The sequence below is a fragment of the Ambystoma mexicanum genome, chromosome 9 (genome assembly GCF_040938575.1).
Source record: "Ambystoma mexicanum isolate Mex_15411 chromosome 9, UKY_AmexF1_1, whole genome shotgun sequence".
Classification (NCBI taxonomy): Eukaryota; Metazoa; Chordata; class Amphibia; order Caudata; family Ambystomatidae; genus Ambystoma; species Ambystoma mexicanum.
The window spans coordinates 660,591,494-660,615,721 of record NC_090931.1 but is presented as its reverse complement, the minus strand read 5'-3'; the positions used below and the strand labels follow the sequence as shown (position 1 = coordinate 660,615,721).

Genomic DNA, 24,228 nt, shown 5'->3' with positions numbered 1-24,228 from the left:
ACTTTGGCAGTTTTTTGTTTTGGTGCACTTGACTGAAGAAAATGAAGGGTTAAAAAAATCAGTCATGGATTGCTACCAGGGGACGTGCTGGTTATGTAAGCCTGAAAGTGTTCCGCTCCCGTTGGGTCCCCGAAAAGTGGCCTGAGCCCCTGCTTTTTGCCCCACAAACCCCTCATGCCCCCAGAGCAGTCAACCCCCGGCCAGAGACCTGTGAGGTCCGACGGCTCCAGTGGATCGAACAACGGTGAGAAACGGCTCAGGGAAAGTGCGGATCAGGCCCGCAGCAATGGATTAGAAAACAAGTGCTCCTGTGGCCCAAGAGGATGGGCTGGGTCCCGTAGCCAGCGGCCTGCCCTGCCCACCCCGGGGCCCCTGCCGCACATCCCGCCTCAGAGGTGAGTGTTGGGCGTAGGATTCACCAGAGGGAGGTGAGTGGCCTCCTCCTGAAGCTGCCCCCATGCACCACGGCAACAGCAAAGACCCTAAGGTTTGCAGCTCGCAGGGCGGACCGTGGGGAGCACTCTGCGGCACCTGGGGCCAGTGCACACAGAGGCAGCAGCGCGATTCAGCCCGATCGGGGAGGCAGAGTGAGGGAGACAACCCCTGTGGGCCCCCCGTGTGATCCTGTTGCGAAACTGTGGCCATGGGGAGTCCGGCCACTGCAGCGAACTACAGCCTACCAGCACGAGCACGGCAAAGGGGCCCCTAAGTGGAGTTGAGGGGCCCAGGGATGGCCCTCTTGGTGGTTCGGGAGTACCAGGAGTTGGAGAAGCCACTGCCGGGGCTAGCCCAAGCAAGATGTCACAAGTTCTCCACAGGCCACGCTGGGGACAGGGACAGCTGTGGTTGGACCTTGGCTTTGCTGTCGCGACCCGAGGTGACTAGACCTACTACGACACAGCCCCCTGAAACAATAAACAACCGAAAAGGAGTTTATCCACTAACAATAGTGCCATCAGGACAGTGCCCTGAGGGCCCCACGCTGGCCACTGGAGGGAGAGAAGCAGTGCCACTACCAGTGCTCATTGTGGGCGGTGGGGCGCGCCCCCCCACCACTCAAGGAATAGAGAGGGAGCAGAGAGGTATGTGCAAGGCTCTGCCTGGCCCTGGCGGCACACCAAGTAAGGCAAAGTAGAGGCCCAGTGGTGAGGGAGCCCTCAAGGCACACAGAGTGAGGTAGCGGCCTGCCTGCAGTAAAGTGGGCAGCCCCCTCAGTACAAGAGGGTAGAGGTACCAGTCAACGTCTTTGGGGTCACTTCTCACGCTCGAGGACACACCCTGAAGGCCGGGGTGGTACATGGATGCAAGATTGAGGTTGGCGAGCTTTGAATACACCCCAAGAACAAGCGGAGGAGCAATAGCCAGACGGGACACTGTGTCTTTGGTGGAGGAGGAATCTGCTGCCACCAAAACAAATGTAGCAGCACTAATGGAGGAGATTAGGAGCATGAGAGCGGACATTGGGGGTAGGGTCGCCCAAAATTACCCAAAGTATCGACAAAATGGAGGAAAGAGTGGAGGAGGAAGAACATAACCAATCCTTCCTTGATACTTTGGAGCCCCAGATGGATGTGCGTCTTTTGAAAGTGGAGAGGAGAGAGGAGGAGATTATGCTCCAAATGGATGACAATGAAAATTGCGAAAGGGGCAGCAATCTTAAAATGTTCGGGATCCCAGACAAATAGGGAGAGACAGAGAAGAACTTGAATAGAACCCTATACAAAATTACGAAAATCACCTTCGACAATGACACAATTGACGAGGCAAAGATCGTGAGGATCCAAAGGACCGGGGGCGCAAATGTAGGCCCCAGGTCTGTCCTCGCCCACTTCCAGAACTACAGTGACAAACTCCAAGATCCTGGAAAAAGTGAGGAAAAAGGGCCTGGTGCTCTATGGGACAACAGATCTCATGTTTTTTTAGGACTTGTCCTCTCTGACCCTTACCAAAAGAAGGCTTTGCTCACCCCTCACCAAATGGTTAAATGATAAAAGGGTCAGCTACTGGTGGGGGTTCCAGTTTTCCATCACTTTTTAAATGGATGGGTACAGGCTTATCACAGAGGAGTACATTTACAGGGTCACCAGGGTGCTCACAGACGCTGATACCTCACACACCTCAAAGGAAAAGGCGGCAGATGAAGGACCTTGGCAGACTAAGGGCTCAAGAAGGTGACGCATTCCAGGCTCCAGGAAGCTGAAGACACCCCCCAGAATGCCACCTCCCAGAGGTGCGGACCTGGCCTAACACAGGGTTGCATCTCTACCGTTAACATTTAAAGGAGGGGGAAACAATGTTTAGAGACGTCCATGTTAGGGGGGGTCTCAGTTATGATCTCAGTTATGGTTCCTATGAAACACATTCATGTTGTAATGTTGGGGATGGAGTTTTGTGGGGGACGAGAAATTTGATGACTTGTATTTGATGTTTTTTGAGAAACTGTTAGGGGGACGAGGAAGGAGGGCTCTAGAACAAGTGGCTTGAAGAGAAAGGGATCTGACTGAACGGGTGCCATAGGTGGTTCGGTTTCAACCTGGTGACGTTAACTGGGGAGAGCCAGACGCCCTGGGGGGGGGGAGAGGGACTCTGGAGGAAGGTGGGGGGGGGAGAGTGATGGGGACCTTGGTACCGGCTTTCTTCCAACTGTCTGCCTTTTATGGCATGGTTCTCAATGGGCACACAAAGGCCTCTTAGGTGGAGAGAGTTGAGCGCCCGTACAGGGATAACGTGATGTCAACAGTGGAGATAAGACTGCATGAGGACCGCTTAAGCGTGGGCACTCTGAACGTCAAAGGATTGAACGCACCCACGAAAAGATCATTGGTTGCAAGGGAATTCCGGAGGTCCGAATTAGACATCCTTTTCCTACAAGATACCAGATTTGCTACGGGGGAAATAAAGAAGGATTCCTAGCGGGTTCGTTGGCCGGGAATACTGGGGTTCAGGTCCTCTAAGGAAAGCGGGTGGGTATTCTTGTTAATAAGGCGCTCAAGATGGAACTGACCAAGGTCTGGTCTGATGTGGAGGGGAGTGCTCTGTTGGTCTTGGGCACAATCAGGAAGGTACGCTTTACGTTTGCCACGGTCTACATCCCAAACCAGGGACAGCTAAGATATTTGAAAGATACACTTGCAAAAATACTGGTAGAAAGCACCGGACATCTCATCACAGGAGGTGACTTCAATGTATGGGTGGACATTGAGTTAGATAGACAAGAGCGACAAGACAGGGTCCAGGACTAGCCAAAACCAGGCTATCGAGAGTTCCAGGATAAATTTTAGGGTTATGTGTTAAGAGACATATGGCGCCATTCCCACCCACAGGGAAGGAGTTATACCTTTTATTCGCCCCCACAAGGAACATACACTAGAATTGATGACATCTATATTGCTAGAGACCTATGGCAAGTAGCACAGGGTTTGGCGATCATCCCGTTCTCCAGGTCCGACCATGATATGGTGACAGTGGACTTGCACTAGATGGGATTGACCCCCAGAGCTGCTAAATGGAGGTTTAACAAATCACTCTGGAAGGACCCTGTGTTCCATTCGGAGATGTACAAGGAAATTGCAGAATACTTTAAAACAAAACACAAAGGGGAGGTAGAGAAAGGAATTGTGTGGGAAGCCGGGAAGTCTACCTGGAGAGGAATCTTGATTAGGGAAAGGGCGAAGAAGAAGAGGGAACAGTCAGTAGTCGAAAGTAGGCTGAGGGAAGAGATAAAAGAATTGGACAAAAGGGTGCACAAGCCGTCAGGGAGGCGAGAGGAATGCACACTGGATGTGAGGGGGATGAGGGAGGAGCTGCACTTTCTGGAAGGGGCGGAAAATAATCAGAAACATACAATTTCTGAAACAGATATTTTACGAGAAAGGGGACAAAGCGGACGCACTCTTGGCAGCTAGAGTAGGGGGGCAGTAGGCAGAAAGATGGGTTACAGAAATCGAAGGCGTGGAAGGGACAAAGGAACTTTCGGGGGGCGTGAGGCATTTCGGAGGCCTTTGCAGCCTTTTCATGAAAATTCAGAGGTTGAACCCGAGGCGGGGAACATAGACATGTATTTGGCTGGTATTCAACTGCCCAAACTCTTTCTCGCTGAGACTAGTGTATTGGGGGCCCACATAAAGAAAGCAGAAATTAAGAACGCAGTGGCGAGACTACCACTGGGAAAGGCCCTGGGTAAGGATGGCTTCTCTGCTGGGTTTTATTAGTAATTTCTCTCTGCCTTATTGCCGTTCATGACAGAACTGTTCAATGAGAAAGCATTTGATAGGTTGGAGTCTCAAGTCAGTCCTCGTGAAGTTTGGGGTAGGGGAAAGGTTCCTCCGAGGGATCAGTCTACGTATCTCCAAAAGCGTGTGTTCTGGTTAACGGTGGGTACTCACGCTGGCTCAAACTAGCAATGGGAACTAGACAAGGTTGCCTCCTCTCCCCGACAATGTTCGCACTCTCGATAGAGCCTCTCGCCCAGAAGATCAGAGCTGACCCACGTGTGGTGGGATTCTCAGTAGGGGGGGGGTAGAATACAAAGTCGCACTGTATGCAGGCGACATGCTTCTACACGTAAGGGATCCCCTGAACTCCATACCTGCAGTGATTCAATTGATCGAGCAATATGGCTCCATGGCAGGACTAAAAATCAATAGATCCAAATCGGTTCTTTTCCCCTAGACAGGAATAGGGACGGGAAAATAGGGAGGTTTCACATCACTAGGGTTGCAGGTTGGCCTGGACACAATGAAATACCTGGGTATAAATGTCACTAGGGATATTGGGAACTTATTTGAGGCATACCCCCCCACCCTGATGGCCAAAATAAAGGCAGACTTGTTAAAATGGCAAAAGCTAACAATATCTTGGCTGGGCCGCCTCCATGCTCTGAAAATTGTGGTCCTCCCAAAGATCCTTTCTGTTTCAAATGCTCCCTATCCGGGTCCTGGGCTCATTCTTCTGAGAGATAAAGGGCTCCCTCCTGAGATTTATGTGGCAGTGTAAAAAGGTGAGGATTTATAGTGCTGTGCTGGTACTATCGAAGGAGAAAGGGGGAGTGGGTCTTCAAGATGTGAAGCTCTATAACAAAGCCACTCAACTCAGAATTCTAATACCCCACCTTCAGTCCCAGAAGGACCTACAGTCGATTGCTTTGGACAACTTACAGTTGCACCCTGCCACAGTGGGGAAATGGCTATGGGTACCAAGAAGTAAACTGCCATGTAGTATCTGTGAGCACCATATTGCGGGGACTGTATGGGACATCTGTAGACAAGGGTTGGAAATGAAGGGCGTGACGACATGACCCTCACCCCTGGGGTATCTCTGTGTACCAGGAATAAGGGATGCAACACCGAACCCCGAAAGATTCCAGAAATGGTTCGAGGCCGGGCTTGAAAGGATTGGGCAGCTCTGGAGGGAGGGTAATTTTGTCACCATAACCAAGCTAGAAGAGGCGCTGGGCATAGGCAAACCTTCAGTATTCTCGTACCTACAGCTCAAAGGGGTCCTCACAGGGGTGGGTTTGAAGGAAAAGATACAGAGGGACATCACACCTTTTGAAGCACTCCTAGATAAGAGGACCGAAACAAGGGGGCTGATTTTGCAATGTATGGGTCCCTGGTTGGGTCAGGGAAATGGAGGTGTCGATGGGAACACACGAACTTGGAGGTAATATTGACCCAGACCTCGGGGACAGACCATGCAGGGGAATATCTAAGACCTCAATTTCCTGTCCATACAGACTCCACTCCATTAAGCTACTCCACAGATGGCAATACAACCTGGTCAAACTCTCAAAGATTTTCCAAAACTCAAGTCCTGTATGTTGGAGAGGTTGCGTAGAGAATGCTGACTACTGGCACATGTGGTGGGGATGCCCGAGGGTACACATCTTTTGGGACGAGGGAGCAACATGTATGTTCCATTAAAACCATTCCATGTTTTCCCTTTCCACAGATTCATCTTTGGAGCTGTATCTCATCATCCATAATGTGGACAGTCAGATGTTGCGAGGTGACAAAACGCAACAAGTTCTTGGGCAGTTGGCTTCTGTGCCTAACATTCACTTGATTGCCTCGATTGATCACATCAATGCTCCTCTCAGTAAGTCCACATCGTTACCTTGCATTGAAAACCAAAAAACTACAAATGTTCTAAGGATAGTCATGAAGTTGTATTCCTTTCTGGAGGCTGCAGGTCAGTGTCCTCTGCAAATTGTTCTTGTGGTTTCCAAGATTTTGTTATTCCCCAATGCTCCTTCTGCAGTAGCCTTTATGGTGCTGGCTGTGGTCACATATTGTGATTTAAGGGTTATTTGGTAGGCTAGCCTTTAAGAGCATTATATTCTAGGGAGGAACGTACTGAAGGGTAGAAATGTTTGTTTTAATACATTTCTCACAATAATCCTAATATTTATGTGTTGTTTTTTTTAATAGGCTGTGCAGGGGGTCTTAATGCTGTGCTTTTCTTGCAGTGTGGGATCAGTCGAAGCAGTCCCTATACAACTGGCTATGGTATGAAACCACTACATACAGCCCCTACCTGGAAGAGACCTCCTACGAGAACTCTCTGTTAGTGAAGCAGTCTGGAGCATTGGCCCTGAGCTCGCTAACACATGTCCTTCGCAGTCTTACACCCAATGCCAGGTCAGAGATGAGCATGGTTATGTACTTTCTCCACAACATCGCCTCTGCATTCACTGTAGCCCTGATGTCCTGACTCCCAAGTATATCTCTTCCTTTCATACGCCTATTCCACTAATGTAAAGTGGACTCCTAATCATATGGTATTGTTTATTTATATCGCGCCTACACACAGGCAAGTGTTTCAACGCACTCAAGGAGGGTGGGGACATGGGAAAAACAAACAGTCGCTCGGAGCCCATGAAATTCAGAGACGATAATAGTCCGCACAGGCAGAGTAAGTGCGTAAAAATACATTTAACAGTTTGGGAGACAGCAAATAGGCCTGGCAGCGATTCTACAGTTTTAACAGTGCAATTTAGGGGTGAAGACAAAGGAGAACAGATGTTCTTCAAGTGCAGTGCATACGGATCGTGCAAGAGGGTCGCAGGGTGAGGAATCAAGTGCACCCAGTCGGTTGATACTGGGGTAAGTGCAGAGAGAGCCACTCTCTAGGGATTCATTTCTCAAGTGCAGGAAGAGGCTGTTGCAATACTCCAGCCTGGATAGAACCAGGCCTCTGGAGACAGTGAACCTCTGGGGGGAAGTGAGAAAAGGTAGAGCACCTCTGAGGAGGTGAATCGGATAGTTCGACTTTTTTTTTAGAGGTGTCTGAAATGTGAGAGGGGAAGGAAACAGTGGAGTCAAAGAAGATCCCAAGGTTTCTTGCTTCGCAGGTGGGAGCGGGCGCACGGCCAAGGGAGGCCGGCCTGAGCAATAGTGGGAAAGCAGGAGTAGGGGTCCCAATCCGAACGATCTCAGCCTTAGTTGCATCGAGGCAGAGGTTGTTTGCAGCACACCAAGACTGAATAGCGGATAGACAGTTAGATATGAGCGAGGAGGAGGAGGCGGCTGGGGGAAGCCTGAAAGATAGTTGCGTGTCATCTGCGTAGCACTGGAAGTTAGAGGTGAAAGTGGCAATCACACATGCCAGGGCAGCCATATAGACGTTGAAGAACCAGGGGCATAGGTTAGATCCCTGGGGAACGCAACATGTTGAGAAAGTGATAGTCGAGTGAAAGACTCAGAGTTCCACCTGGGATGGACGGTCGGAGAGGAAGGACGTTAACCACATCAGAGCCTGACCTGTGATTCCCAGGGTGTCATGGAGACGTGCGATCAGGGTGTCATGGTTAACCGTGTCGAAGGCAGAAGAGAGGTCAAGTAGAATGAGGAAAGAGGGGGTGTTAGTGTCAAGGTTTGAGTGCAGGTTTTCACAGGTGTTCAGAAGAGCAGTTTCCGTGCCTCTGGAAGCTCTAAAGCCAGATTGATGGTCGTGGGAGGAGACAATAGATTCCGTGCGGAGGGTCAGCTGAGAGATAGCCAGTTTCTCCAGGAGTTTGCCCAAGTAAGGAGTAATGGAGATAGGGCAGTAGTTTGCTGGAATGGAGGGGTCGGCAGAGGGTTTTTTGAGCAGAGGGTGCACAAGGGAGTGCTTCAGGGGAAGACTTCATAGATCTGACTTGTCTGGGAGCTCATCCGGTGTGACAGGCGAAAGAGAAGAGAGGGTAAGAGGAGGGGGGCCAAGGGAGGCTCCGGTGTTGGTATAAGCTGTGGTGTGGAAGAGAAGGTGGAAGTCCTGGGTGGGTGTAACAGAAGAAAAGGCTGCTGCAGGATTGGCCAGTTCCTTGCAGACTTTGAAAAGTTCAGCCATGTTGTTTGATGCTGCGGAGAGGCAAATTTTAATAGATTCTTTTCTTGGTGAGGATGCAGCATCAATAATGTATTTGAAGGAGGCGGCAGGCCAGTTTGTCAGATGGGTCGCCTGACGCATTCCATTTCTGCTCAGCAGTCCTACACTTACGTTTAAGGGCAGCCAGGTCGGAGTCATATCAAGAGTTGCACTTTTGGGAAGGCTTCAGTCAGACCCTCATGACAGAGGCAAGAATGTCAAGAGTGTTGGAGATGGAGAGATTGAGGTTAGCAAGGGCTGTCTCAGGGTGCGAGTCAGCCGAAGGAGTGGGTGGGGGAGAGTAGGAGAAGGCAAAAGCAGCCACTGTCACTGACTTTGAAGCCAAGTGGCTGTGCTGGATTTATTGCTGCAAGAGGAGAGCTGCTTGTGTGTTGAGAGAAGAGACTGGTCAGTCCAGGGGAGGAATTTATTTATTTATGGAACCTTCTCCGTAATTGTCACTGTCCAATATTTGAATAAGCTGTCTGTAACCTCACTGTGATACCTAAGGGTTTGTAACAAATGTAATGAATAAATAAATAAAATATGAAGATGGTGAGGTCTTTAAAATGGAGGCTAAGAATCACATACAGCATCTCTGGGCTGGTCGCTGAGGAGCGGAGTTTGCTAAAGAAGCTGGAGCCTGACAGAGAAGGGGAACCCTTTGTGCCCAAAAAGGGCAATGATCCAGTGAGGGATAGTAGAGCCAAGTGAGCCCACAAAATGGCTGTGCTCCCATGAGGGAAAGGAGCGACCCTGACATCCCAGAAGAGTGTGTGCGTCAGTGAGGGGAAAAGGAGCACAGTGAGCCCAGAAGAGGGGTGTGCTCCAGGGAGGAAGAGGAGAACCCCATTGAGACCAGAAGTAAAAGATACCCCAGAGACCCTTGACCCGAGAAAGGTTAGGGCGTTAAAAGAAGAGTGATTTTGTTCCCCAGAAGAGGGTATATGTAGCAGAAGTGTAGATCTTTGAAAACCTGAAGAGGGGTGTGCTCCAGTGAGGGGGAGGCAAGCCAAGAAGATAGGTGCTCCAGTGAAAAGGGAGGGAGGAAGGAAGGGAGCGAGCGAGAGAGGGGAAAAAAAAGAGAAGAAAAAGAGACATGTAACAGAGGGGGAGAGCCTTTGGTCCTGAAAGATGGGAGTAAGTAACAGAGAAAAGGAGAGCCCCAGTAAAAGGGAGGACTTTTGGGGCACTTCCCAAGGGGGGGGAAATCCCAAAATCTAGAGAGGCGGAGAGGACTTGTGGTCCCCAGAAGAAGGGATAAGGACTGAGTTGTAGAAGAACTAAGCAGGAGACCCACCTGCCTGGAGCTTTCTGTATGCCTCCGTTTGCAGTTCTGAGCTCAACAAATATGTTTTCCAGGTACCTTTATGTCACATCCACCATGAACTAATATTCACACAGCTTTAGGTTTTACTATTACTTAATAAACTCCTTTAATGATATTCAGGTATTAGTAGTTGTTTGTTCCCTCGATCTTGTGACAGACTTTTACACAATTATACTAAAATGAAATGTATGTCTAAAGTCATTATTTAGATAAAAGAGATTCCCTTTGACCAAACCCAAAAAATATAAATGTCTTGCATCTTATCCATTTTATGACTCATAAAATTCCAGTAGCTCTACTTCCTCTACAGCCCTCCTTTTCAAAGCATTTGATAATTAATCCCTATAATCCAGTGCATAAATCCCACATTTCCTTTTGCTGGTGTTTTTTCCAAGTTTGGGACCCACAACGCCAGGCTCAGGAGGATGGGTAAATCTGCCACAACTCTAAAGGAGGTCTAATGGTGACAAATGTAAAGATATATTAACCAACTACCAGGGTTAAGGTTTAGACCTACATGTTGGAATGGAAAACCTACAATGTGCCCTCATTGAGACAGAATATTGATTTAACAGAGTGGAGAATAAACACAGAGCCCATTTTGTAAAGGATCAAAACAGCCTTTGAAGACCTGAAAATAACATGCTAATGTATCTGCAGTTGGCTGTCTGAGAATAGAGACACAGCAGCAATGAAAGGCTTAACTTGCAGTGCACCTAAGCCAGAGATCTTCAAACTGTGGGGGGCCCGGCTGCATCCCAGGGGGAGATGGGGGTGCAAGAGCCCAGCATGAAATGTGTGTTAAAAAAAAAGAAAATCATAAATTCCATTTTTTTTTTAGATTCTAGGAAATGGTCAGACTGGATCATAAAACGGCCGTAGGCAACAATGAAAAAGTGGCCAGCAGTTGCAAATGGATATTCAGTCCTGTAGTCACAGAATGTTTGAATAGTACCCAAGGGGGTGTTTTTTGTTCAAATGTAAACAAATTGTGATATTTAAAGAACATTTATTCAGCAACAATGGTCAAAACTACTAGCTGCATAGTGAAGTAACTCCTCAAACTGGCCCACATTGGCCAAACAAGTGGCCCATTTAGACTGGCCTACACTAGCATTTTGTATTTTTGGTACGGTCATCACCCTATTGCCCTATAGGCCAGTCCAAGCCTGGCAGCTCATCCATAATAGGTAAGGGGGCATCCACCCACTGGCCCCCTCACCCAGTATGGAGGAGCCGAGGAGCCAGCCCAGTGAAACACTGAGCACTCCCTCAGATGCTTTTTCCAGCTGAAGGAATGCTCCTGGGCTGGCAGAACTGTCAATGGGAAACACTGTTTGCCTTTGACAGTTCATTTCCCCAGCCGCACATGATCACTGAGCCATGCAACGTTGGGGGCGTTTTGCATTGCCAGCCTTGCATAGCTCATTGGAAATGCTGGCTGGGGCACTGCATGAATGTATGTGTGAAGAGGTGGTCCTGCACCTCCTCACACATACGGGCAGAGTAACCTGGAGCAGGGCCTTTTAGCAACCACGAGCAGGCCTCTGCAGAAGGTACGTTTATGGTGATTTTATTTTTTATTTAAATATGTATGGATGCGTGCAGGGCTCCAGATAAGGCGAGTACTAGGCCTTTTATGCATGAAAATCTTGTAAATACGCCAGCTTTATTATTTTCCTGTGTACGCAAAGGTCAGGTTACTTGACAGAAACCAGAAGGCTTCTTGTGATTTGTATCTACATGGATGTAGTTGCAAGCCACCTCTGAAACCGAATATATTTCTCTGAAGCCTTTCAAAAAAACTAAACTGCACACTGATAAAAGGAATGGTTTCTTTCAATTCAGCTTCAGAAGCACTGTGCATGTTTTCCTTGACTTTTAGGATTGTATAATTAATAAGATGGAAAACTAAGTTGCAATTGAGAATTAGTATTTTTTTTAACAAGTTATGCTTTTTTTCCAGTGAAAGCAAATCAGTATGGCACAATTGTATTTATCAGAGTTCCGGTGCTGTGTGCATAATCATGCAGAGGCAGATCGTTTTTACACTAATTTAATTTACAGTCTAATTATAAAAACAGTGTGTAAAATGATGACTATGCACAGTCTAGTTTACATCCATTCAACCTTGCAGTCAATGGTGTACATTACTATAAATGGCCACTGGCAGCAGAGTCTTTGCTCAAGGTGAGTAATTGTCATTGCACTGATCACAGGTGTTCTAGCCTCTCAAATATTCAAGACTACAAATAAAACATCCAAAACCTGACTCTCAAAGTGCAAGCGCTGTTCAAAAACAAACAAATGAAAGTTACATTGGTAATTGAAATAGAAACTCAGCAAAACCTGTCCCTTTGTTAATCCAGATAGGTATTTAACTTTATGTAGCACTTCATAAATAGTTTGTCATACATCTAGGTACTGTGATCATTATACCTCAGTCGATACTCAGTTAACCAACCTCTGAAGGATGTTGACCAATAAGATAGCTCAGCCGGTTCAGCACTCGTTGCTGCAATATATGCGTGATCTGTGGGTTGGTGGTTCAAATCCCGCCGAGTCCAACTCAGCCTTTCATCCTTTCGAGGTTGATAAAGGAGTACCGACTTTGGTTTGGTGGTAATTGTGATAAATATGTTCTATGTACAGCGCTTTGCCAAAAAGAGCTATATAAATAACCATTTGATCACTAGATTAGATATAGAATTTAGCATGGAGTCCTTGCCTCTTTGCGCTGTTGTATCATAACATTGGCATACCATTAGGTAGTAATAATCTCCAGGAAATTAGGACTTTCATTAAACATCAAAAGACAATTCTGCTATCGAATTTCAAAACACGCAATACAAATTCATGTATGCTTTACTATATAAGTGGCTATGTTTTTGTGATTTCAACATTTAAATATATACAGCAGAGATCAAATGGCCAGAAATAATGAAAGGTGTATTCTGTCACAAAGCAGAAAGCTGCCGCATAGTAATGATTTCCATATGGTTTTTTCACACGTCGGCTGGATGTCGCATACATTTTACTCTCTTGCGAAGGAGAAAAGTCATTTTTATTCTCTTAAAATCACATTTACTCTCAATGTTTAAAAATGGAGAGTAAAATACTCCCACCTCAAAATCTGGAGCACTGGATGCGTGTATGATTGTGTTAAGGGACTGTGGTGGGAGTAGGATGGGCGGGAGCACTGGGATAGTGGTGGGAGCAGGGTGGGGAGAGCCCATGGTCTGTACTGGGAGTAGGGTGCAGTGACGGTGCGCAAAAGTTCATCTGGCATATTTGGGGGGACCCGGCCTGCCCAAAACTTTGCTCAGGGGGGGCCAGGCTGAAAAAGTTTGAAGACCACTGACTAAGCCCTTACAAAAACAAACCCAATTTGTATGCTTCCATTGGCCACAGTTCCACACTACTGGTTCACTTTGTATATCATTTCAAAGAATATATTGGCACAACACAAGTGCACAGGCTTTACAGCAAATATGACATCAATGTGACAGAGGGTGTGCATTATCCAGAATGGATACATGTTCCCATCATCCCTACTCAGGCCTACTCCTCCGAGTGCCTAGTTTGCAGACTTACATTATCCCCAAAATCTTCTCTCATTCTGGCCACTTTCTATCGGCCACCTGGTCATTCCACTCTTTGTCTCTGAATGGGCTGACCTGGCTTCCTCCCTACTCCCCTCCTCCTCCTGATGGGTGATCTTAACATCCATCTGGACTCCCACTGACTACTCTGGTCTTTTCCGCAACCTTTGCGACTCTCTCGCCTTTTCTATCCTTCCCTCTGGCTCCACACACACCGTGGGCCACAGCTTGGATGCTCTCATCTCTACTGACATCCCCCTCTCTATCCCTCTGACTACAATCCTCTCCTGGACATTCAATTCATATTGAATGAGGTGAACTTTCAAATAGATTGGTTATTTGGTTTCCTAATCCAAGTCAGGGGAAGGAAGTCTTTAAAGCCTTGCTGCCATTTTGGGTTTCTTTCACTGTCTTCAGTGCTGGAGCTCGAGTTAGTTTGAAGCTCTACTCCTCCCTTGCCTCTTGGCTGTTCTGCAAGAGGAATTGTTTGGGAGGATGGATTTCAGGTGTTAAAATGCCATCATCATGGCAGGAAATCATCTCCCATTTTTTCCACCTGTGAAAAATCGTGGGGGAGGAAACATTTAAGCGTTCTCGTTTGCAGGCACTGCTGTTGGGAGGGGGTTCGGAATGAGTTCGGTTTTTGCCTCTCTGAATGTTTTGATTCTTCAGTAACACCATTCCTATATTGCAGTCTACGGTATCATCGTCCATCTTTATTCCATTCTATGCTTGTCTGCAATGGCTCCTCATGATACTGCCTTTATGATACTCTGCTCACCCCATCCTCTAACAGGTTCCTCTCTCTACCCATATGTGCCACAGTGGACTCCAATACCCCTTCCATTCAAAACCTTATCTACTTTGTCCTTTCTGAGGCCCTGATGCCCCCTGCTGCCTCCCCTCTGCTGCCAAACTACTTGCATGTTTTCTCAGTTGCCACTCGCTTTCAGCTTGCTGTCTCTAGATATGATACACCCTTACTTTTTCTCTGCCAAGCCTGCAACTCTCTGCTTCTGGGTGAAAGCAAACAAGTCGGTTTTCTTTGCCCACCCAATACATGCTGAGGAACAACATTTGCATATGCTGCCACAACAGTAAAGAGTGTGCTTGGTGCAGTTGCTGCCAGCAATCCGTTTTCTTGGTTTGTTTTTTGGACATAGGCTTTTTCACCCGGCAGTATTTAGCAGACTGCCGTCCACAAATCTGTGATTTTGGGGAAAAGTTTTCACTTTTTACTTTTTTATTTTTAAAGGAATTGCAGTATTGTATTTAATATTGTGTAAATCTATGTTGCAAACAATGAATATTGTGATAGGTTCAAGACAGTAAATATTGGCACATAGGCCACATTAACAAATGCACATAGTCTGCTTCTATCGTGCCTCTGATCCTACTAGTGAAATGTACCTTCTCATTCCTGTTTTTAGTTATTTAGATACTCCTTTCTCCAATTGAATCAAAGACACTACGTTCATGTTTCCAAATTCTCTATTTCATTCATTCTTTCTTGAAGGGTTAACCTTCTTATCCATCAGAGATGCAAGTACAGACTATTTCCCTGCAAAGATCCTCCCACTCTTTCCTGAGTTCCTACTTATAACTGTGATATTTGTATACTCCTGCCCTCTCCAGCACATAGGTGCTTAGGCTGGAGAAGGACCTCTACGACATTAGCCCAGCAATTGGGAAAAACAGGGGCCTACCAATTATTTCAAAGATTCAGGCAAAGCCAATCCAGGAATAAGTTCCCATTCCCCCGAGATGCACATTTTTCTTGCCTCTGCAGCTCAGATGTGTAGTCTGTGAAATCTACCACCAGCCAACATCAGAGAAGAAAATGTAAATGTTCCACAGTGTGTTGGAAACTCAAAGCTCATCTTTATTCCTAATACCAAATATCCTGCTGTGGTAGAACACTACCAGAACCTTCCTATTAATCGTGGCAGCAAATAAAATCTCCAGAGGTCAGTCTCTGGCGATTAGATCATAAACCTTATAGAGAAACCTATTTTCATATTTGAAATAAAAGAAATATCAAGTGACCATTGAAGCATAAGATGCACCGTGTTACTTGGATCTCCTCTTTCAGTTCCCCTGACTGGGTTACAATACCCAATCCCGCTAGCTCTTAAAACATTAGTAAGCATTGCAACCAAGTAACCTAGTCAGTTTCAGGCCTCCTGAAGAACGTCTGCCAGAACCTATTCTGGGAAATGTGCATGGAATTTCAGATATGACCTCATGCTGGTGCTTTAAAGGAATGCTGCACTCGACCATCTCTTCACCCCTTTGAATAAGGAAACCAACATCGCAGGGCTAAGAAGCAACTAAACGGTTTAACGTGGAGTATACCAACCTGCAGAGAACTAGCTGAAACGAGTTAATAAAAAAAGTCTAAAGCTATTGCAAGACTTAACATGCTTTAATATGTATTCAGTAAAGAACATCTTGTGGTGACTTCTCCAGGATTAAACAATGTGTTTGTATGTTAACATTCACCCCGTGGCACAGCTGATCTTGCCACATCAACTTCACTTCTAAATGTGCACCAATGACCCTCAAATCATTGGTTACTTGATCTGGGACAAGAGCGTCATGAGGCAACATATTTCTGGATTTGGAAATGGGGGCATTTCCTCACTCCTTGGGTAGTGAATGTGGGTCTACCACAATGCACTGGATGCCTTGGACCTGCCAGTTTGAGAAGTTTGAGCGGAAGCTCCATTCCCTCCAAGATATTGGAATCAAATGCGTGTAGCACGACACGCTCCTTCCTTTTAGCGAGGTCCTCGCAGAAACTGTTAAGTCAAACTGTTAAGTCAGTGTAGCAGTAGCCCTGCAGTATCCAAAACTCTTTCAAGGAAGCATTGTTTGCTCTTGGTGAGCCTCCCTTTTTATCCAACCAGAGAGTTTTTTTGTTCAAGATACTTCTGCCATAACAATGCTATAGGTCACAGGACCCCGTGATGGAGACTGGAAGAAGCTTGATACTTTTGAAAGGAACGTATTTGAATCTGGAAGCCTTGCATCGAAAATCATTAGTGCTTCCTTGTACCCTGTTAAGGCACTATCATTCGCTGTGCGATGTGGTATGTGAAGCAGTGAAACATGCCCCTTGCCATGTGGAGTCCATTCCAACAGCTCATGATTAATGGGGAAAGCGGTTGCAAATCAACTGCTTAAAACTGGGCTTGACTCAGCTGACCGAGTTGCATGAATGGGCACGCAAGAAGATTTCTGATGTCATTCTTGGATGGGGACGTCTGGTGTTGCCTTGGAAATCTAGTCTGACATCCTCTACATGCCTTTTGATGGCAGTGAGCACTTTTGGAGTAAAGCGGAGGCTTACCCTACCTTGAGAAATGAACGCCTCGAGAGCCACTGCAAAGTGACTTGCATTGCCCGTTTCTCTGCTGCTGCTTCTATTGCTGTTCTGATCAGATCCCTCCCCCGCTCATCCCCCACCCCTTCAGAGGTTCACTGGCTAGGCCAGAAGCATTTGCAGCAATAGTAGGCGTGGTATTTCCATGCCTGAAGGAGAGATTAGGCAACCAGACTTCTTTCGTGCCATCTGCCACTACCCCTTCTAAACCTCTTTATCCCGTTCCTGGTCTGTATGGGGCAGGCTTCACCTTATCTACCCGGAATAGGATAACATTAGGTTTTGCAAATCCTCTCCCACATAAAGGTGCAAGGAGGTTTAAGGGAGCACGTGGCAGTGGAGGGCATGTGTAATCATTGATAGTGGATCAAACAAATGTCGACCAGAAAGAAAGGCAGTAAAACATGCCTGTGATGCCGCTCAGTTTTCTATGAAGCCAGTTTCAATTTCAGGGATTTTGTGGCACTAAATTAGTCAGTGCATGGTGGTGTGATGGACTCGAGTTGTGCTCCGGTGTCCCCTTGAAGTGCGGTGACTTCTTCACTAGAAATATTTTTTTTTCCTGCTACATCAGGGAGATTACTTGTGGGTGCCAATACACACTAGCTGTGTAAAGGTGAATGAGTGGACAGAAAATGTGAAGAGGGTCACCCTAGCCAAATCCTTCCCACCCCGGAGCTTCCGGATTGGCTCATGGCCATCAGTCTTCAAAAAGCATTACTTCCATGTCCCTATTCAACGCAAAACTTGGTGGAACCTGATTAGGTTAAAAGCATCATCAGTTTACTGCACTACATTTTGGCTTGACTTCAGCTCCTCTGGCATTAACAAAGGTTGATGACAATTGAGGGGTAGGGGGCACACCTGCAGGGAAAATATTAATCATTTTTCTCTACCCTCACGGGTGGTTCTTTACGTGCAAGGTCAGAAGACGGAGCACTAGAGATTAGGGAAGGCTACGCTATCCATTTTCTTCATTCTCTGGGGTACTCTTTGAATGTCAAGAAACCTTGGTTGACACCTTGCAAGCAGATTCAGTTGAGTGGTGCTGTCCTGAAAATAGAGGTGGGTGCACCTTTCCTGTCTCAGGAGAGTGTTCAGAACATCCAAAACACAGCAGTTCTCAAAGCATAAAGAAATTCCTGCTTGCGTTGAAGCTCATGGCCTCTTGCATGTTCATGTTTCTACATGTCGGACTGATGTGATTTCTCCAGCAGCTGCTGAGAAGTTGTGGTCACAATTCTGTGCTCAAGTCTGTAGTGGGGAGCCCATTGGCTCTTCATGGCTTTAAATCACCCTGGTAACAGATGCATATTTACACCGCTGGGGTGTTCATATACAGGATCTGTCCACCAGTGGCCTCTGAGATTGTCAGGAGATGCTTCATCAAATCGATAGCTTGAATTGAGATCAGACTGGTATTGAAGGCCTTTATACCACAGGTTCCGGAGATGTCGGGCCTAGTTCTGAAGGACAGCTCTGCTCCCATGCACTACTTGAACATTAGAGGCAAAGTGGGTTCACTTCAACTTTGAGGGAAGCCATGATCCTCTGGTTCATGCTCCACCTCCATCTGCAACAATTACTGCAACTGCTACTTCGACCAAGGGCCTGCACCTTAGGGGGCCATTTAAGGCTCCCAGCATCCCTCAGGTGTGTGCTGTTTGGCTTTATTGGCTGACCTTCCAAGCAGCATTGCTCTTCAGCCTTCTTCCTCGTCCCAGTATCTTTGGGATTATGGAATCTGTAGTCCAAGACAGCAAAATTGGGTTTTCCTGCTGACTTCTTAATTTTAAATGCAGTCTCCTTTTTCTTAACTGCATTGGAAATATAAACATTAAGATTTGGCTGGAAGGAGGGAGACAGTTTGTTTACGTCATTATTTATATGTTTCCTTTCCATAAACCTTTGAGAGAAAGGGGAATTTGTAACCTTAGAGATTTTAGCCAACTCTCTTCCACCATCAAGGTCAGGATCAGGAAGCGTCTAACTTTCTCTGGCCACCTGAGAGGAGACACTTGGCCGGGATTTTGTGAGGGATCCATAGGATTCATCACAGGATCCAGCAGTAACCAGTTAACAGGAGTTACCATTGGGGAACGAGGAGCTAGTACATAGCGTTATGCAAATCTCACTTTCACATAAAATGCAAACATATAATTGTATCCATTATTTATGACCCCTTATACTTTAAATGTCATATAGAAGTGTACTAATGTTTGTTTATAGATTGCCAGAATTAAATTCACATAGTTGTATTTGTTATCAGTTGGCATGGGGAGTCAAAAGTTGCTCCTATTAACTGTTGGTTTTAAGTTTATATATATAAGTATATATATAAGCAGGAGTTAAATAGCTCCCCTCAATGTCAAACTCTGTTTAAGTGCCAATAATGTAATTTCTGACACAGAGGTCCTAGTAACATGGGTCAGAATCACCCTGGAGAAATGCTTAGCCCTCCTGTGGTTATCACATGATTACGGGCGTCTGGAAGTGTGTTTCTAGAGATGAGGAAATACTGTATCCATCCAAGAAAACATTAGAGAAAGGAACAAGCTTGATCATCCTTGTTAATCATCTACATAGCAGTGATCTTCTAATAACCATAGGCGTTTTTACTCTTGAAGGGCACTGTACATATTCTTCGAGGGCAAAGAGCACTTTTGAATAGCTTGCAGCTCATAGTGATGTGTCTGAAGCAGTCGTTCAAAATAGTCGAGCTACACTTAAGACATACATTTTAACGCCACATCAGTACGCTACATATGTCACTTCACAAATACTATTGAACTCTCGAAATAAAATAAATAACTATCTATCTCAGTCACTGTAAATATATAGTGACTGAGATAGATATGTACTTTATTTCGGTTCTCACCATTTACAAACACAATACAATAAAAAATGCATTATTAACAAGAGTCATGTTAAAATATACAGTGCAACTGTTAAGAACAAGACTTGATAAATGGGGAGAAAATGTAAACTTAGTTTCCTTGCCATGCGCTTAAGAGACAATATAAAATCATAAGTCGTTAGCAAAGCAAACATCAACACATGACAGGACAACATCACTTGCATCTGAAACAAGCCTAATGTTGTTGGCAATAAAATGTCTTCTCAACCACTGGCGTCTCAAATCTAAAAGTTTTCAGCAGATAAATAAAAGGTGGGTTAAATATTCTACAACCCCCGAACACAAATACAAAGCTTAGTATTGAACTGCCACGACATCCGGGCCCTTACTGGTAAAATATTCAGACACCATAGCAATAATATGTCTCTGCGCCGGTGAACGGATAGAATTCACTGAGAAATTCTTGTGGAAAGTGTGACGTGCCACCATTAGGTGTCCCAGTGAGCGTACCTTTTTCATACTATTTATAGCAAGATCAAATTCTGTTCTTCTTGCTTTCATTTTCAGTTGTTGTGTAGTCATGAACCCTGCCCCTCTCAGTTCATCAAAATCTATCTCCCACCTCTAATACTCCCGCGCGCCTTTATTCAGAAAATCAAAAGTCTCATTTTGGAACTGATATGGGCGGGCAAGCCAGCAAGAGTAGCGTACACGACACTAACATTACCGGTCACCCAAGGCGGCCTCGCACTTCCCGATTTCGAAAAGTACTATTGGGCAGCCCAAGCCCAATTCCTGGGCCATTGGTATGCCTCTGAATACGTCCGCCCACATGTTCAAGTGGAGCGCGCCTTGGCGTCCCCGGATTTCTTAACAGCAGTCATCTTCAGCGAGCAACCAGTCCCGTACAACACATTGAACACAGTCCAGTCCTCATACGTTATCTGGAAAAAAATTGCCCGCAAATATGGAGTATCGATAAGATACTCTCCGCTTTTACCTATCAAGTTCATCCCCGGTATACCATTGACAAACGAAAAAGTCTTTCTGATCTGGTTAGACAAAACTAATATCCAAAAATTTGGGGATCTCTTTCCAGAGGATATGTTCTTGACACCGCAAATGGTCAGAGAGAGGGGGGGCACCTCCTCGCTCGATATCTTTCTTTACTTTAGGCTGCGGCATACCCTGCAGACCCTCCTCCCAACTTTCCCCAAACAACCACCAACATGGGCACTCTTACACAATGTGATACAAGCAGGGGGAGAGGGGCGGCTGGCCTCCATGATTTATAGATCACTACTTGCTGACACAACCCTACCAGCCGTATGTGCGAAACAGCGCTGGGAGAGAGCCCTGCATATCGAGATACCCGGCAGCGAATGGTCATATATCCTTCAGCAAACTCAAAAAGTTGCTTTAAATACTCGTTATAAACAGATTCATTTTAACTTTGTCCACCAGACATACTATACTCCCCCAAAAGAAACGGCGCCAGCACCCGGAGGCCTCCGATCACTGCGAAAGATTGACTCCCCAAATGCTGACTTTGTTCACCTTGCCTGGCACTGCCCGGGGGTGGAACGTTTCTGGTCCTCAGCTCTACAATACATAAGTGACATAATCGGTGAGGTATTATCCCCACTTCCAACCACCGCCCTCCTGAGCATGACTAAACACCTACAAGCCCCTGTGAGAAAGCTTGCTTCCCTGCACTTAGTGTTGGCTCGCAGGAGGATAGCCCTGACTTGGGGTCGTGGCCCTCTTCCCTCAATGGCGGCATGGAAAAGAGACATCCTTTACTGCCAAGACATGGATGCTGAATTTCTACGAACTCTTCCCCTTCACGCACGGCCTCCAGACATATGGGCTCCATACATTAGCTATTTAATCTCTATCTCCAATGACACTGCATCGCTATCATCACCTGAGAGCCTCAATACCGCGGTGAGCCCGCCCCCGGCTATTCCCCCCAGCCCGTTGTAGAGCACAAGGTCCCGAGGATCCCATCTGGAGATGGAAAACAGGCCCACAGCTTCTTTTTCTGTGAATGCATTGTATGTGTACTGAACGTAATGTTTTTTCTTTTGTTTTACTGTCTCGACCTGCCGTACCGGGTCGTTATTGTATGCCTATGCTAAAACCCATAAATAAAGGTTTTAAAAAAAAAAAAATCTATCTCCCACTTTCTGCACAATGTGGAACTTTTCCTGTACATGGGGTATGTGCCTTTGGTAGCTCTTCCATCACATTCGTGATGTTAGGGTTTGTCAAATGGCATGAGTGTAATTTACGAAAATACTCAAGGAACCGAAGTTCAGCCCGGACACCAATATTTAAACCCTGGCTTTGAAAGCAAGAGTAAGCCCCGGGATGCTAGTAATCAAACCAAGCAGCTTTCTCAAGTAGATATGCAAACACGCTATGCAGGGCAGTACAACTCGCACTGCACCAGATTTCGCTACCATGCAAGATGAAAGAATGGATCTTTGCTTCCAATCCCTGAATGCATTAATCAAAATGAAAGCCCCACTATTTTTGATAATCATTACGAGTTTGGCGGTAACCATGCCTCTATTGGCGGCATGGCTGCCACCAAAATGGCGCCGGGGTCCGGGTCCTCGGAATGAGGACTTACCGGGCCATTCCGAGTTCGGAAGGCCCGGTAATTCCTCCCTCCAAGGACCCAGACACGGTACTTCCCCATTCCCATTCCAGCCCCATAGGGCTGAATGGGAATGGGAGAGGGAGCTAACAACGGGCCATTACGAGATGGCCCGTTGTTTGCTCCCTCTTCGTGGGACCCGGTAGGCACGCCTGGTTTTCCCAGGCGTGCTTACCGTGTCCCGCGAGGGGAACTCGTAATGCGGCGGTACGGAGTGAACGGCGCCGGCACCTTTTACGGCGACGTTCACTCCGTACCGCCAGGGTCGTAATGAGGCCCAAAATCTTTTTAAACCACCTAGGCCGATCCGCAAACGGATTTCTAATAATGCTAATTGAGCAGACCACAAACAGTTGCTTGAGAACATAACGCCCAGATAAAAATATGATTCAACCACATTTATATTCACATTGTCTATGGACCAATTGTAGTTACTTTTATTAATGCCAAACACCATTATCTTTGTTTTCTTCAAATTTAATTCTAAGCCATTGGCACACATCTCGAGAGGATAGCTAAGGGGCAACGTGCTCGCTTTAGAAGCAAGACGATATGGAGCAACACAGGTTCGATCCCTGGGTCCATGCTTAGAAACCTCCGGGTATTACGCGCGTTATAAATAACCTATCATAAAAAAAGAACCAATCATAAAATAGCTAGCTGCATAGTGAGTGAGTGCAATTTAAACTCTGCAACCTTCTGTGCAAATTTGTGAGCACAAAGCAAAGACATTTGCATGGGCATCTTACAAATTAACAGTAAATAAATAAAATCAATACCTATTCCGTCTTCCTGCTCTCCCCAGTGACCCATTGGTGTAAGATATAAAGTATTAATGCTGGCTCCATTTCGATACCAACCCCTCTGTATTGGTAACTCATGCATGTGTGTTGTGGAATATCTATTCTGAGCGTATGTATGTGGGCATTGGGGTTTCCCTGTTTCATTACATTATTTAAACACTGCACATTCTTGATTGCAAATATAGTTCTTGATGTACCAATGCTGTTGCACCACTTTATGCAGTTGCCATTAGTGAAATATGTCATTCTTAACACTTTTCAGCACAAACTGTTCTGGCACTATGTTTAGAACAATGTTTCTGACCCTCAAGTCTCACTCACAGCACCTTAGTTGCAACAGTATTCTGGGACCCCAAATGCCCAGTAAACAATTACTTTTACCACCCATCCACTGTCCCTACTGGCCAACAAATCCTCATCATACAATATAATAAAAGGCCAGATGGATCTTTGTCTGATGCAATGATGCGCAGTAGAGACTGGCCGCTTCGCTTGTTGTCACCGCTAGAGGGAGCTGTTGTCTTAGGAATAGAACACTCTGAAAATGTCTCACCCACACACTTCGGCCGTGTACACAGGTTTTCATGCTAGTTATAACATAACAGTCTCATTATTACCTAGAAATAAACATCCAAAACACGCACAGACGTCACAGTAGTTCATAAATGGCAGCTCCCTGACCTCTGTCCGCTATGTTACACTTCAGGAAGTTCCCAGTAATACACTCCAACTTGTGGCAGTCAGTGTGTCTTCCGTGCCATAGATCTTCTCCCAAATAGCTAATCACAATCTCGGCACTGTGGCCATGCCCTGGATGTATCCCTGATCCATCAACACCACAGAAAAGGAGGGCATCTCTTCCTGGATTGGAAGTTCATAGTGACCCCTGCCAGGTATAGAGTCATTTGAGTGGTGCCAAAACCTCTGTACGGTCTGTGGTTCCACCAATTGGGCTATCCACTTGTTCATGTAGTAGCGCATCACCCTCGAGCACAAGGAAGTAGCAAAGAGGCGATCCCATTAACCTGCACTTATTTTTTTTTTATTCTTACATGCAACATTTGGTTTATTACAAACCATTTTTGCATTTACATATCATTCCAACCTTGCAAAATCCACAAATTTAAAATAAAATCCAATTCGTAAAAGTAGAAAAGCATCTAAGTCATCGACATCAAATTCATTATTCAGTTTTAAACATTACTTCTCCAGAATGGGGTCTGGCATAGATTCACATGCT

At 46.1% G+C, this 24,228-nt stretch overlaps 1 protein-coding gene across 2 annotated transcripts in view; it reads left to right on the top strand.

Annotated features, from left to right (window-relative positions):
• ORC2 (origin recognition complex subunit 2) overlaps window positions 1-24,228 on the top strand; it is a 369,154-nt gene that overhangs the window by 284,257 nt on the left and 60,669 nt on the right. For both annotated transcript variants that reach the window (XM_069615439.1, XM_069615438.1), the window contains exons 13-14: window positions 5,950-6,096; window positions 6,467-6,638. In XM_069615439.1, coding sequence (XP_069471540.1) covers window positions 5,950-6,096; window positions 6,467-6,638 — 319 coding nt within the window. The remainder of the gene's footprint in view (window positions 1-5,949; window positions 6,097-6,466; window positions 6,639-24,228) is intronic.